Raw genomic sequence first — 15,730 nt, 5'->3', positions numbered from 1 at the left:
GTCATTGTAACTTGGCACACCGATAAATCTTCCCCTTGTCTAGCTTTTTGCCACGCAAATCAGCAGAGACTCTGTATTGTGGGGAGCTGCAACTTAGGTCACCACCATCACAGGCTTGAGCTTTATGTCTCGACTGTCCAGTTCTCAAGAATGTTTGACAATAAAAGGTTTATTTGACTGTTTGCTATGACAACAGTGTTTTAATTTCTTTCCCCTTGGTGTAAATGTTTACTTCTCTAAACATAAGCCCATGTGTAACACAAATGCTGATGCTTTGTGTGTCTAGAATGGGTCTTCAGCATCTTTTCTGGAGCTGACTCCAGACAAGTATTAATCAAACTGCCGTTGGGGTAAGCCACTGTGTTTCTTTAGTGCTATAATTTTAAAGTGTGTGCGATAGTTTCTAACTGCTTGCCTCAATGGTTTCTTTGTGATGGCTTGTGGCATGTCAGGGTGCTGGGTTTGCTGGGCAGAGAGCTGGCACTTGTCATCTAGCAGGAGGTATGAGCTATGGAACTGGTAGGGCTGAGAAAGCACCGAGGCTGGTACTGGTTTGCTGCCGTTCCTCGGGGGACGGTTAACCTGTTGGTCTCCTCGCTCCGACTGTATCCAGGGCCCGAGTAGCTGTCGGCTGTTGTGCTGGATGCGATAGCGTTTCTCTCTTACACGAGGCAGTATTTAACTAAGCCTGAGAACAGAGAATAATCTTGTGCTGTTTTGCAGCGCAGAGGTCAGGTAATAAATTTGGCTAGCTTGCTGTGTCTGATCCAGATTGTCTTCAGAATAGCTCAGTAGAAAGGAAATGGAGAATGTAAAAGCTTTGCTCATGGCGAAACCCTCGGGCCATGATGCGCAGAGAACAGAGCAGCATCCCGTCCAAAGCTAAGCCTCCCAGCCATGCCAAAGTATCTCCAGGGTTCAGTGCTCCTGCCTTCTCTCACTCGCTTCTCTCACCAGTGTTTCTTTTCTCTAGTGCTTTTCATTAGCCCGCTTTGCATTGGCAATCATGAGGCTGCCCCTGAAGCGTTTCACAGCTTAGCAAAGGCCTCGGCTTTTGTCATTTATAATCTGCACTGTATTTGCTCCTGGACCCTAATCCTGAATTGCACTCTCATCTCTTACCCTTTTGTACTGTGCAAACCCAGAACAAAAAGTGCTTGCAGTCCAATACAGCGTAATGTTCCCAGGGGACTGCTGTCCCCCACAGGCAACCGTCTTTGTCTTGCAGCATCTATTTCACCATGTTTATTTAACAGCTGGGACCTTGTTAGTGACTTAGAGGCACAGCTCTAGATGTTTAAATCAAAACAGATTCCACCCATTCCGATGTATGTGAAGAGGTGGCTTTCTAAAAAGTCAACTTCATGGGAAGCAAAGGCTTCAGTGGGAGTAAGTGAAGGGTTTAAATACAGGAGAGAAGATGCTTCTGGGATGAACAAAGTCTATGTGGAAAGATGTCATGTTATGTTCTTAATAAAAAAAAAAATCGGTTCATTTCTTGTCCAAGTTGCAGCCTCAATGTCTTGGTGTTTGGGAAGCCACGAAATCCTGGAGCTCCGTTGTAAATGAGAAATGATGATATGAACAGGTTTCTGCATCTAAGGGGCAGCGGGATAGGTCAGGCGTAAGGAAGGAAAGAGCAGTTCGAGTGCATCACGGGGAATCTTAAAGCAGGAGAGCAATGAATATAGGTGAGACAGAGACAGCACACAGGCTCCTTGCATTTGTTAAATCAATGATTCGTGGTAAGAAGCGCACCTTTGCCTAAGCTGTCTGTTTGTACAATCACCAGGCAACCAGATAGCTGCCGGAGCCAGTACTGAATACCTCCACTATCTTGCTCTGCAATCCTTAGCATCGCTCATGATGATGTTTTTAAAAAAAAAAAAAGAAGAAAGTAAAATACACAGAAGCAAAATTTCATTCCAGTTACCTTTCTGCCTGCATTTGAGTAGTTTCTCTGGCCGCAGGGAAGACAGACACAGAGCCATAGCTGTTCAGACCCGCCTGCCCCATGCAGTTCTCTAACTGGTTTCTTAATGTCATCACTGAGTGTGTGGGTGTGTGTTTAAAGTAAGTGTTGAGATGCTCTTCTAAAGAGCCCCTCTGAAATCCCAGCTGCTGTGCCTTGCTTTCAGCCAGGAGCCAGTGATTCAGAACCAGGGTAGCGTCTGCAGTCCGTGAAGCAGCAGTCGGGTTTCTAGGAATGGGATCTCCTCCCTGTATTGATTACTGTGCATCATCAGGGCTGCTGCAAGAAGAAAGGGTATCGCTGAGCTTGGGCACTGGAGGAGGACACAGGCGTGCTGTCCTGGGCATAGCTGTTCTGCCAACACAAAACAGATGGCAAAAGGTGAAAGAAAATGTTATGAAAGTTGCGTCAGTTTTTGCAATCAGATCCGAAGCCATGGGGAAGCATTTGGTTCAGAGAGTGGAAACAAAAGCAGCTGAGGCTCATGTGAAAACTTTCCGAGCCAGGAATCCTTTTGTGAAAGCTCAAAAACAAACCCCTTTCTTTTCACTGTCTCCGGGCAGGCCCCGGCTTTCTGAAGCTGAGATTCATTGGTTTCGTAACAGAGCGCAGCATGTTGGCTTGCGGTGGGCTTTTGTGTCCGGGACTGAAGAGGAGCAGCAACGTGGGTCTTGGATGCGGCTCTTGGCAAAGAAAGGACCAGGGTGGAAGGGAATATGGCCCAACCCAGAATAGTCTGACACTTCCCCCCCCTTGTTTTTATACTAATTTGTATTGTATTGATATTGGAAGTCCCAACCGAAATCACATCTTTGCTTTGGGCAAATACAGATGGAAGCCCTTGCTGCAGAGGCTTTGCGGTTCAGAGCAGGTGAGGTGGGCTTTGCATCGCCTTCCCTTTGCAGAAGGGGTGAGGAAGCGAGAGGCCAGAGGTAACAGCGAGGAGGTGGAGAAGTGAGTCTGCGTGGCTGAAATCACACGGGAGATCCGTAGCAGAACTGAGCAGGATCTCTTCGGCCTCAGATCACGGAGTTATTTTAGCTTCGGTCTGGTTTTTATATCACTATATACAGTCAAGTGGCTCCAGTGAAAAGCGAGTTGATGTGGAAGCCAGCGTATTGAATCTAGGAACAGACGTACTACACTTCTTCCCCCTGCCCTCCATACCCCGCTTTCTCTTGCTTTTTATTTCTTCACACCTTTCAAGGCTAAGGAGGCTTAACTCAAGCAGGAGAAAAATGCCTTAGGATGTCTTATTGCTGGTGTGCTTACTCCCTTAATGGAGTTTGCCTGTGCCAGAATGGATGTCTTTGATGAAAGCAAAGCTGCAGCTTGATGAACGAGGCCAGTATTAGTGGCGCAGCCCCGCAAACTCCATGCAGGGGGTCAGCAATGCAAGACACGCCGTCCTCTGAACCAGCAACGTTCTGGAGAGCAGAAAGCAAAGGCAAGAGCTGATTCAACCTCAAGTATGTGGGTGGGATTGTTTCATAAGCAAAGGAGAGGTTGGAGATCCAGGTCTGATTATGCTAGTAGCTGAATTCTAAGACTTGGAGGTTGCGGAGGGGAGGGAAAGGGCTGGCACATACATCTCCACAGCTGTTGGCCTAAATAGGTGGAAATTGTGCAATGCTAGCTGAGAAGGGGAGGACTATTATGTATGAGCCATGAGAGTTAACTCTTTCTGGGTTTGGCCTTTTCTCTTGCTTTGTGGCTAGAAATCCCCAGCAGCATTTTGCCCTTGCATCAAGGGAGCCGAGCTGCGGGTTTGTGCGTGGTTTTCTGCCTCCCTGCCTGCTTTGTGTTCCTTAACCTCCGACTGAGCAAACCATGTTCTATTGGCTTTGGGGCTTGGACTTCTATTTCCCTACCTGTAATTTGCGGTGCAATCAACCCAGTTTTATTTCCTAGAGGTAGTATTGTTCTTTGGTGAATGACTGCTTGGCTCCTGAAATACTGTTGAAGGCTCTACTTCATGGTCGATACCTGAGGTGGGAGCTTGGCAAATTCAGCTTCTGAGTTGGTTGCACATACCTGCTTTGTGATGCTCAGGTATCCTTCAGAGGATTTACCAGTCTGTTATAGCTTCAGTGTATGGCTATAATGGGGGCATAAGTAAAGCTTTCAGAGATAAGGTTTCCTTGTTGATATGACAGCTTGTTGTAGGCGTTTTTCTCCACGTGTACATAAAGGATGGAGAGGGTGATTTAAAAAAGTCTGCTCTAGCTATTAAGTATTGTTTGGTTCTAATTTTTATGTGGAGTCTGTTTTCACCATTAGCCCAGCTGCTCTACACACTGGTATTGGAAGATAAAATATGTCTGCCTGTATTTGCATTATTGAACACTCCATTGTAACAAAAACTGCAGTGAAAGGAAACCATTCAAATCTGCAAGGACTTATCAGGAGAAAGCTCTTAGTGGTCCTTTTTCCTTGAGACACCTACAGTATGCTTATTTTGATCTGTTGCTCTTTAATCTTTCAGTATAAAGCTGAGGTCTACAGCATGTTGAATTCTTCTCAGACGTTTTGCTGTTTGTTCAGACTCTGTGCAAACCCTTGAGTTGCTATATCAATAATTCTCTGCGCTAAACCTACTCTCTCTGAGCGGAAAGGGGAATGGATGTGGATTGGTTTTGCTCTCAGACAGATCATGAAAATGTCATTGCGTGCTGGTCTGCTATAGCTATCTGAAGATTGAAATACCCTCGAGGGAATGAAATGATGGCTTATTGCTAGTTTGCTCACCTTTTTTTTTTTTTTCTTCCTTTGCAAATGTAGGCAAAAAAACATGACAAAAGAGTTGGATTCACTAAACAGAGTCCCAAGTCAGAGCAGGATTTCTCTTTGTGTCTATGTCAGCATCTCTGAGGGATGTTGTGGAACCTTTGTTCCAGAGCCTGCAGTGCCTGAGGTGTCATGCTGGCTCTGACAATGTTTTTTCAAGTCCAAGAGCAAGCCATTCAATTTGCACCTTGTTTTTCACTTCTCTAAAATGACCAGCAAGGACAACCCAGCCCAATCAGTTAGTGGAAAAGCCCAAACACACAGCCTGGAAGTGGGAAATGCAGGCATCTCGAGTCCTAGACTGGATCACGGCTACCGCACTAGGTCAGGGCACCCCCGGATCCTTTACTGGGACTCCAGCATCGCCACTCCTGCAGTGGTCAGAGCTCTTCTGGAAGGACATGTAGCAACCTGTTTTTATTGCTAAGCTGCTGAACTGATTGCAAAAATAACAGGCAAATCATAAGGTACCTAACAGCATTCCCAAGCTTTCCTTGTTTTCCTTTTTTTTATTTTTTGCAACTTCGTGACTTCTCTCTCTCCTTTTCTGACTCAATGGGCTGGTTGCTTTCTTTGCCTGTTTCTCTGCTATCATAAATCCCAGCAACGGATTCGCAAATCCATCCAGTGGTTTTGAACATTAAAATATACCCTCTGGCTTGGAAAGTCTGAGAATACAGATGCTCGGAAGCTGCAGGAGTACAGCAGGGAAGAATTGCTGCATGTTGCCCTGTTCAGATGCTCTTTCTTCAGCATCTGTTCTTGGCAGGTGTTGGCGATGGGCTGGATGTCTTTGTTTTTATGCAACACAGCTCCTGCTAGGTTGGTGGAGTGGGAAGGAGAAGAAAACCCAAATGTGCTTGATCAGAATGTGAGTGCTTTAGAGCTGGAGGTTTAGTCGATGTTCCCTGCTGCGGGGAGGGATCTTTGTGGGGAGGCGAGAGTTGAGGCCTCGGGATACTGGATGCGATTTTCTGCCCCTGTGGTCCTTGGAGAAGCAGTTTGCTCTCTCCGCACCTTATTTCTCAATCTGCAAAAGGTGGCTGAGAATCGTTGCTTTCTCCCATCCTTTGAGTCCTCTGTTTTCCTTGGAGGCTTTTCAGATTTGTCACCGCCTTCCACCTCTGCGAAGACCTCTCGTGGTGCAGTAGTGAGAATAGTGCTGTATTAACAATGACTAATAGGTGCAACGTGGGAATAATGATTCCGCTGCTTTGCGGTGGAAGCATCAGGCAGATGTTTAACATCTGGAATGGCACTCTGCATGATTCAAATGGGGCTAGCAACTGCTGTTGTGCAGCTTCCTCACAAAACACAGGCATCTTGAACATCATTCCTGAATGTGAAATCATACTTTGTTCCAAAAGCTCCTCCTCTCCGTCGTGCCGAGGACCAGCTGCAGCCCCCGGCCAGGCTAAATTCAAGCAAAATGGAAGTGGCTGTCAAGTGAAAACCACGGGTGGATTTTAGCATGTTGGTGATGTCAGGTCTAGTCGGGGAAAATGTTCCATTTCAGTTACTTTAACATGCAGTAGGGCTGATGCTGACATAACTACGTGTAGCAAACATACTTAGGGCTTTATATAGGGTGGATATAGCCTGCAGTCACAGACGGAAAAAACTCACTTAGGCCGTCTCACCCACTTTCTCAGCTGTCAATGCAAATTTCCTCCTTATTTACTATCTTTTCATGTGCTTTTCCAGTGCAATTTTAAGCTTTGGTGCTTTGTCCTTTGGGTTAATCCTTTTAATAGGCTTTTATTAAAAACACTTTTAGATCTTCAGCAGTCAAAGCTATTTCTGAACGGATTTAAGGCTTTGATTACTTCTTGTTTCCTGGTGAAGAAACTCAGGCAAGGTAGAGGAAGCAGAGAAACAAGGTGCTCTCTCAGGCAGCACTGGCCTGTAGCTCCAGGTAAACATGCTTTCTCCATCAAGTGAAGAGCTGGAAACATTTCATAAACTGCACCGGGGGAAAAGTGAGTTGCAGGCTTTGGAAACTAGCCTGGGGAGGCCTTCAATGCACAGAGGCTCTGATACTTTCCTGACAGCACGTAGGCAAAAGCTATGCAATATTTCAAGAGAATCTGCCAAATTCAGGAGAAACTCTTTGTATTGCAAATGGACTTCCCAGACTACACAGGAGGTGTACAAGTTTGCTCTTGCATCGGACCCTTTGAGCACCTTAAAGCGTCTCAGGTGTAACAAACTTGGATATCGTTGTGCTTATTTTTTTCTTCTCAAGGGCTACAAGAGCTTTTAAAACCTAAGCCCAAACTGTGAACCTTGTATGAGTAGCACTATCCTACTGAGTAAATCACGAGGTCCTATTTTCCAGGATCACTGGGGGTGTCTCATGGATGCTCCAGCCAAGCTGCTGGAGGACTGAATTCCTGAAGGAGGAATCGGTGATCTGGTTTGCTGTAAAACTGGGTGGTAAATGTGGACAAATAAAGAAAAAAGGGGGGTGGGGTGGGAGAAGAAAAGAAAATGGGGGGGGAAGCCTTAAGTGACTTGCCCAAGGTGATGCAGGCAGAGCAGTAGCAGAGCCGTGGATGAGGAGATGATGCCTGTCCCTTTCCCTGCCCCAGCAGGCTCTGTCTCCGCAGTTGGTTTCCACTTGCCCAGGGTCTGTTAGTTGCATCAGTGTCGGTGAAGCATCTGGAGAATGGATGCGCCACGTGTAATTTACAGGACTGTGCACGTCCTGCTGTGATCTCCCCGACTTCAATACCTCTGCGTGCCGTGTCTCTTTAAACCTCTGGGCATTTTTCTTTTCCAAGTGATTGAACTTGAGCGAAAGGAGGATTCCTCGGTTCTGATGTAATTGTTAGCAGAACCACGTGGTTTGATACATTTTTGACAAGAAAAGGTCTCCTGGAAGCAAGTTATAAAATTTTCAGTAGCTCTTTTGTAATTGCTTGCCACAGCGGATGTTTTCCAGTCGGCCTTTGCTTTTGGGCTTGGGTCCCTGCAAGGTTGGTTTGTGCAGTGCCCTCACGTAGGCTCCAAATGTGAAATCCATTCAACCTTCGTGACTCGTTTGCTGTCCCAAGTAACGCTTCAGCCGGAGGAGGAACCCAGCTCGGGGAAGCGGTGAAATGCCGGTGTCAGCACATCGGGATCGCAGCTTTCACAGCGCCTGCCCTACCCAGCTGGGGAAGGGATGCCCAGTGGCTTGATGGGACCCCCAACCTCCTTCCCTGCTGGGCTCCCATTCTCTGCACCCTGCCAGCATTGAGGTGGCCCTAGCAAAGCTGAGCGCGGTTCGCTTCCATAGTAGCTGAACCTAAATAAAGGTCACTGTCCTTCTGAAACAAGCCCTTCAAGGAATTTAAGTAACAAAGAAGGTTTGTTATACAGTCATTCGTAAAATAATGCTGGTTTTTTGTTTTGTTTTGTTGGTTTTTTTTTAATGAGAAAGAGCACCCTCTTTCGCAGGACAGAAGATGGATTTGCACAAAGGTGGAAAGGTTTTTTTTGCTTCCCTGTCGTGTCTTTTCCTAAACAGCTCTTCCTTTCTGCCTCCCTCTGTTCAGCCGTAACCCTGAACAGAACTGGGTTTTGTTCCCCACCTCGAAGCCTACACTACCAGTTTCCTCGCAAGCCAGCATCCTTTGTGTTTTTTATGCTTCCAGAACATGAACATCCAGGTGGAGGACATAAGGATCCGTGCCATCCTCGCCACCTACCGCAAGCGGGTGCCCGTCACAGAGGGTTACGTGGAGGTGAAGGACGAAGGGACCTGGAAGCAGATCTGCGACAAGCACTGGACTATGAAAAATTCCCGAGTTGTCTGTGGCATGTTTGGATTTCCGAGCGAGAGGAAATACAACACCAACGTCTACAAGTAAGAGCAGAGCTTTGTATGAGACACAAGCGTGTTTCTTTGAACACTTGGGGCCTTGTTCAAAAATGCAAATTGTCAAATGACACTGGAGACCTTGAGGTAGAAAAACCTCCAACTGCTTCATTCCTTCAGATCAGATTTTCCTTCTGTGTAAATATTTGAAATGTCAAGCATTTCCTTGTGCAGACAGGGAATCCATTTGATCCTCACCGTTCTGGCTGAAGACCTAGTGCAGTATCAATTGTAGTATTTGATAGGTCCTATAATAGGAGATGTGGACAGTTGGCCCAAGAAATCTTTTTTTTTTTTTTCCAGCTATAGGATAGTAATTTCCTCCAACAGTGATAGGTTCTGTTTCGTGTGCAGGGGATGGATAGATGTGAACAAACTGATCACACTCTCCCAGTAAACCTATCAGCTGCAAGAAAATCTAACTGCTTGCCCCATCCCTCTGCAGAAAGCCAGCTGTAGGATCAGATCTGGTATGTGCTGAAAGCTCCAGCCGAGTAATCTTGGAATAAAACAGGCCTTTTTTTGTGCTTTGTTGGCCGGGTTTCTCCTTCCCACTACTGCATGCAATTCCTGGTCTCACACCTCTCGTGACATGTTTACCCACATTTACGAGCTGCTTTGCCTCTCACGGAGGCTCACTGTCCACGGTTCGTGGGGGTCCAGCTGCCAAATCGCCCACAGAGGAGCAGTCTGCCCAGGGGAATATTTCCCAGTAAATCTCCCGCTGTTGTTAACCCCAATTCAGCTCCTCTGGCACTGGCAATTCCTTAGGGTCCCAGGCTGGAAGAGCTGCCAGCTGTCTCCAGCTGTATGATTTGCTCTGTCCGTTAAAGCCTGCTCCGAGCCGAGGTGAGCGCTGAGCTAGAAATGTCAGTAGTGTCTCCATGCTGCTCCTCCCAATGTCGCTTCCGCCTCTGCATCTGAGATGGTGCTTGTGGAATTGTGATTTTGGTGCTACTTTTTCTTCCTGTAATTGTAGACTGCTTTAAAATGAGGGAAGAAAATAGTGACCCATAGGGAGAATGTTGGGACTTTCAGAGCTGCAGGCTGATGGGTTCAGGCTGTGTTTCTTGAAAGGCAGGAGCTCTGGTCTTTTTTGTTGTCATTGCTTCAGCTTGCATTTTTCACCAGCCTTCATCACAGGCATCATTCTTCCTACACTGTTCCCTAGAAATAACACCCTAAAGCAGATGCAAAATAGTTGAAATGAAATTCTGTCTCGTTTCTTTTTTACACTGTGACCTGTGGAGTGGGAAAGTGTCAACTGGTTAGGGGGAGAACTGAATTCTCCAGGCAGGAGTTGTGGTTTTCCTGCCTGCTCCTTTTGGCCTGTGCAATTGCTATTTCTGAAAGCTCCCTCTGGAACTGGCTGGCCACGTTTCATTTCTTTCATTAGTAAGATGGTGATCAATTGAAGAGGTCCTTGGGTTGGAATAGCGTAAAGCCACATAGCAGCACAAAGAATATAAAATAAATAACCCAAGTGGTATTCTGTTTTCAGGCTTCCCAGGGAGATTAGTGAATTAATAATTGCTACCAGACAGTGTCATGTTTTGCTCTGGACACCAGTTAGAGGAGCGTTTGCTCCCATCAGTGCAGCATGTCTCCCTCAAACTCAGCTCTGAGATTCCCATCCCCTGCATCAGAGCAGGAGGGCAGAAAAAATTATCTCTAGTAAGACAAAGTAGGTTTTTCCTGCTTCTCAGTTGTGGTGTTTCCAAGAAAAGCATTAACTTTAGCAGCTGGAGCCATCTGCCTTAAATGAAAGGGTGCTTGGTAATTGCTCTGTCTCTTGCAATAGTACACGTAGAGATGGAAAAACTGAGGCACAGTTAGTTGTTCAGCATAATATTCAGCGATGTTGAAAATCCCATTCACCAGTGCTGGAGTTATGAATATGCAGCGCTTGCAAATACCAGGCTTGGAGATCTCTGCTGCTGAGCCAGACAGATTGCTTAAGTAGCCTCAGTGCCCTAATACCTCACTCACCTTTGCTTGTTTTCGGCAAGCGGTAAGGGCTTGCTGGGCTCCTGCACCCACAGAAGGCTATTTTGGAAAATAGGCTGAATATTATCCCTGGTTGGAAGAGGATTGGATGTCATTTTATTGGAGGGAAGAGACTTGTAAAACTTTGTCAGCTAGACAGTTTTGTTTGGTTAGCATAGTTTAAAAAGCTGTGTTCTTTCTTGGGGCATTTGCGTTTGTGCTTTGTGTTACTGGTAGATGTGCTAGGTACAACCAGCATTACTGGTAACCTTGCTGGTGAAGGAAACCTCCCGGTTCTGGGCTGAGAACTTCACAAGTGTGATCTTTGCTTCACGATCAAGGCACTGGAATGACGACCACTGTAATCTGCTCACCTGGGCCACGAGAACACTGCTCTCTGCTTTGTCCCACGTGCTTTCTGGTCGCGTTCTGTCTTGGAGAGGGAAGAGTTCATCTCTGGCTGGTCACTTGAACTAAACCCTCTCTCCATGTCAGTGTGAAGCCTCAGAAACGTTCTTCTCATTTCTCAGGCTTTGCTCTCCCTAATTTGTAAATACCATTCTCCCAAGAGCAGATCTTTTCCCGCTCCTGCTCCACAGCTGGGAGATGGGCTGGAATTGGGGTTCTGCTGGCCAGGGCTGCAAGTACCCCCTTCCCACGTACCCACCCGTCCCTCTCCCCACAAACTACAGCTTTGCATGCTGACCTAGCTGATACTCTGCTTCTGCACAATGGTGGGAGGTGAAATGATTTGCAGATGGATCTTGCTTGAAAGAAAACAACTTAGTTCATTGTTGTCCTGGTGCCAGGGTTTTATTCCTGAATGTAACTTAGACTCTGCAGTTGACAGCACGATTTATGTTAGGAAATGAAACAAATCTCAATATTGTTTCCATGTTCTTGTTCGTTCTTCAAAGTGATTTTATATGGGCACCGCTTGTTAAGTCCTCCTCCCAATTCCTGCTCTGGTTGAGAAAGCAGAGTAGAATGAAATGCATTTTGCTGATGGGCAGAGGAGAAGTTTGTGACCGGAGATGCCTCAGGCAGAGAGATGGACCTGATGCCTTCTGGAGGCCTTACAGCTTTGTGATTTGTCAATGAAACAGATGGAGGAGCTCAGCAGTTCCAGGATACTTTGTTCAATGTCAGTCCAAACAGCATCTCCCAGTTTAACCAGTCTGCTCATAGCATTATAAATCTGGTCAGATGTGTAGGGCGGTTAATCACTTCTATGCTTGTAGCAGAAATCCTCGTGGTTTGCGTTCTCCCTAGCAAAGCCGGGATCTTAAGGGCTTTGGCAGAAGGTGGCAGGTCTGGCTTCTCTTCTGCCTCCCTGAGGCTGAAGACAGCAAACTTGTTAACTTCAGTAAATGCTGGAAGAATTTCTCAAGGGTAGAAACTTTATGCTTGTACCTCTGAAGAGGAGTTCACCAGCTTCCGTTCAGTGGGTTTGGGGTGATTTTTCCTGGCACGTATGTGTGTAATGATTTGTTTTCTGCTCTCCGAGCCCTCTCAGATGCTTTCTTACATAGCAAGGTTCCCTGAGCTGAACCCTCAGCCACTTCCCACAGCCCTTGGGCTTAACCCCTGTCTTTGTTTAAAGCTTATGGTGATGAAGGTCCTCTCCTCGCTAGCACAAATGGTTTGGACTCCAACTTGACCTAGAATTGGCTAAACTCTCCCAGCATGACTCTTTGCTTGCAACCCTGATCTAAGCAGCATTGCTCTTGGCTTATGCCAAGACCAGTGAGAGGTGGGTTGCACCCTTTCTGTGTGAAAAGGTAAATAACAAGAATGCCCTGAGTTTCCCTCTGTAAAGATCGTCTGTTTTCTACTTTTTTTTTTTTTTTTTTTTAATATAGTCGGTCTGGGGAAATGAGGTGGGGCTTTCTCTGGCTGTTTCTCCCCAGCCTACTAAGGACCGTTAATACCAACCAGATGTTAATGCCTCATGAAATTTCCAGGATGAGGTCATTGTTTGCTATTATAAGGCATCCCCATAATTACTTCTCTAAGGGTGTGTTTCTTGCCTGCTTTGGAGTTGATGGAGCTCTCCGCACATGTCTGCGGAAGGCCCTCAGTGAAAATAATCCTGCAGGTTCTCACTTCCATACTGAGCACGCAGACTGAAAGGGTGGTGGGGCAGAGCTGGCTTGTGCTAGGAGGGTATGGAGTGGTGTCACTGAACGCAGGGACCTCCAGATGCTTTCCAGCGTGTAACGTGTGCCCGAATCTGCCCTGTCGCTCCGCAGTCCGAGAGTTCGTGTTAAGTGGGACCTTGGTGCTGAGCTCCAGCCGTCCAAGGGCAGAGGCTTTCATGGCTTTTTGGTAGACAGGTAGTAGTATCCTGAGTGGTTTAACTAAAAGGAAGAAAAATCCTCAAGGTTTGGTCCAAATTGAACCAGCTGTTCTAGCCGGGAAGTGGCTGGCACTTTCTTTCTGCCTGCATTCTCCCTGGTTTTCCTTTTTTATTTTTAAAATTTTTATTCCCCCTTCCTATTTCCCATTCATTTTCTCTTGGTTCAGGGTCCCTGACAGCTCTGGTTTGCCAGCCAGCATTTCACCTACGAGACAGGCAGGTTGCCTGTCACTGCTCCGTGGGAGAGATCTCAGCCCTGCCCCATCCTCCAGCCTTTCCAGCGCAGCATTTATTCCCCGTCACCTGATGCAATTGCATCTTTATCTCTAGCCCGGCTGTATTTGGCCCTAACCTCAACCTAGAGGAATTTGGTTCCAGAAAGGATTAGTCAGTGGCAGCGAGCCATATGAGCTAGACAACTGCTGAGCTTGTCAGCAAAGCTTAGCAAGCAGAAGGGGTGAAGATAGTTCTCTCGAGCATCTGAAATAGTGCAAATTAGCCCACGTGGGACCCCCAAAAGGCATCAGTTTGGAAAACCTTGACCTGTCCAGTTTAGTTTCAAACCAACAACCTATGAAAGGCTCTTTGTCCCTTTACCAGATCCTCTTCGGGCTAACTGTCCTGCAGGGACGTGCTACAGTGAGTCAGAATTGGTGCTCTTTCTCCCAGCAAGTTCCACCCACCTTGCTATGCCATTTATCACACCTAATCCTTGGATCGCCAGGGCTGCGTGGCAGCTAGTCCTGGAATAAGGAGCAGCACAGGGATCTCACAAAGCCACGTCAAGATCACGGCAGGGCGTTGGCTCCTCTGCGCCTTGACTTCTTTTTAACTTAACTTCTGACATCTCTCTTTTGATAATGATGTGACCTATATTTTACTTTTATTGACTATTTTAGCTCTGATAGTCATCTGACAGCCTTGCAGTGCAGTTAGGATGAAGCCGGATTACTTCCTTTTCTCGTTTATCACACATGCCCCTTCCCCCTTAGGAGTCCCTGGAGCACCTCCAGGCAAGTACTACATTTTGGGAGCAAGAAGCAGAAACTGCTGCCAATCTCCTCTGAACATGTCATCAAGGGAATTGCTCTCGGCAATTGCTTTCAGGCTCACGGTTGTTAATACTGCAGCTTTGAGAGAGGCCGGAGAACTGTGGCTTTTTCCCAGTCTGCCATCTTCTCACGGCTGATGGGTGATGGCCGGCAAAGAGGACAGCTCATTTAGAGGAGAGGTCTTCTGGGGGCTTTGCCAGCCCGAGCTCACCAGCGTTGTTTGCACAGGCCCTGTTTGTATGCTGCTTTTTGAATTAACTGACCTCTGCCCCCTGCATAACGTAGGGATCTCTATTATGTGTGTCTCCTTCGAGTGCATGATTGTTGCTCTAGCTGCACTGTTGATTCATACTCTGATCTTTAGCTTAAGGAGATGACCTATTTACTCCCAAGTGACACCTTAACAGAGGGTCATTGTGTGTAGGAATGGATCAGCCTTCAAAGAATGCTGTTCAATCCTCATTTTATTCCAAGGTGGGTTTTTTTTTTCCCCAAACGTAGCTACATCAGCGCAGTTTTTATGGATTCCTAACTTTTCTTTTCCTGTTCCCTTTTATTCCTTTAAGGATGTTTGCCAGCAGAAGGAAGCAGCATTACTGGGCTTACTCGATGGACTGCAGCGGGAACGAAGCTCACATCTCCAGCTGCAAACTGCGCAATCACCTCAACGTGGACGCGGAGAAGAACGCGACGTGTGACAACGGGATGCCGGCAGTAGTCAGCTGTGTCCCTGGACGCGCCTTTGCCCCCAGCAGCCACAGTGGCTTCCAAAAAGCCTTCAGGCAGGAGGTGAGCAGGGAGCGAACGCAACCTGCCAAGTAGGAAAAGCCTGGGGGTGTAACAATTCACCATCAGCTGTAGGGCCTGAGCATGTGTATGCCCCATAGCCACAAACCAGCCTGTTGTGCAAATGTCCCTTCTTTGTATTCCTTTCCCGCTACAAGCCCAGCTGAGTTTCTGTTCTTGCAAATACGTGGTACCTTGCCTCTGCCTACAGGCTCAGAAGGGTGGGAGACTGGCTCGCTGCTGCCGCTGGCAAGGCTGTGAGCAAGTAGTAAGAAAATACATTTGTCACGTTTCTGTTTGAGCTGTTCCGTTCAAGCCAATTGAACGCGTGCCCAGTTGCTGCTGGGCTTTGCTGTTTCGCAGTCACTTAAATACCGCTGGGTTGTTTCTCCCTTAGAGGTACAAGGGAAATAAGCTGGCGTTTCCACTAACTAACCCCCTGTATCTTCTGCAACGAAATGCCCCGAGAGACTGGGAAAACGTGGCCTACAGGAAAGGTTGAAAAAGCTGTGTTTAGTCTAGCAAGGAGAGGGCTGAGTGTAGCGTAAAAATTCTAAGATATGCAAAAGGCTGCTATAAAATGACCCTGGAGTCGGTTGTTCTTGGTGTCAGTGGGGCGACTGAATGTGAAAGAAGAGCTTAACTTGCAGCAAACGTGTTTTAGGTTGATGCTAAGGGAAATTTTCTAGCTGTAAAGCATGTGCAGCCTGAGGATACAGGGGTGATCTCAGGGTCTGGAGGCCCTTAGTGCTGGGTGAGAGGGGTTTTTTTGCAGGGTACATGAGGTGCTGTGGATCTTGCTTGTAGCCTGCATCGCCCATCCCTATACCTCTGTGATTTTAGGAGTGGGCTTTCTTTTGGCACCTGAGAAGACCCCAAACAACACCTCCCGTCACTGCTGTAGTGGGAATAGTGCAGTATTGTCT

General features: G+C 47.0%; 1 protein-coding gene across 3 annotated transcripts in view; it reads left to right on the top strand.

Annotated features, from left to right (window-relative positions):
* The window catches only part of LOXL2 (lysyl oxidase like 2), a 57,986-nt gene that overhangs the window by 22,116 nt on the left and 20,140 nt on the right, over positions 1-15,730 (top strand). For all 3 annotated transcript variants that reach the window (XM_075043563.1, XM_075043562.1, XM_075043564.1), the window contains exons 4-5: positions 8,398-8,609; positions 14,585-14,807. In XM_075043563.1, the coding sequence (XP_074899664.1) occupies positions 8,398-8,609; positions 14,585-14,807 (435 nt within the window). The remainder of the gene's footprint in view (positions 1-8,397; positions 8,610-14,584; positions 14,808-15,730) is intronic.

The sequence above is a fragment of the Buteo buteo genome, chromosome 12 (genome assembly GCF_964188355.1).
Source record: "Buteo buteo chromosome 12, bButBut1.hap1.1, whole genome shotgun sequence".
Classification (NCBI taxonomy): domain Eukaryota; kingdom Metazoa; phylum Chordata; class Aves; order Accipitriformes; family Accipitridae; genus Buteo; species Buteo buteo.
The sequence above is the reverse complement of the archived record's forward strand: the minus strand, read 5'-3'. Positions and strand labels throughout refer to the sequence as shown.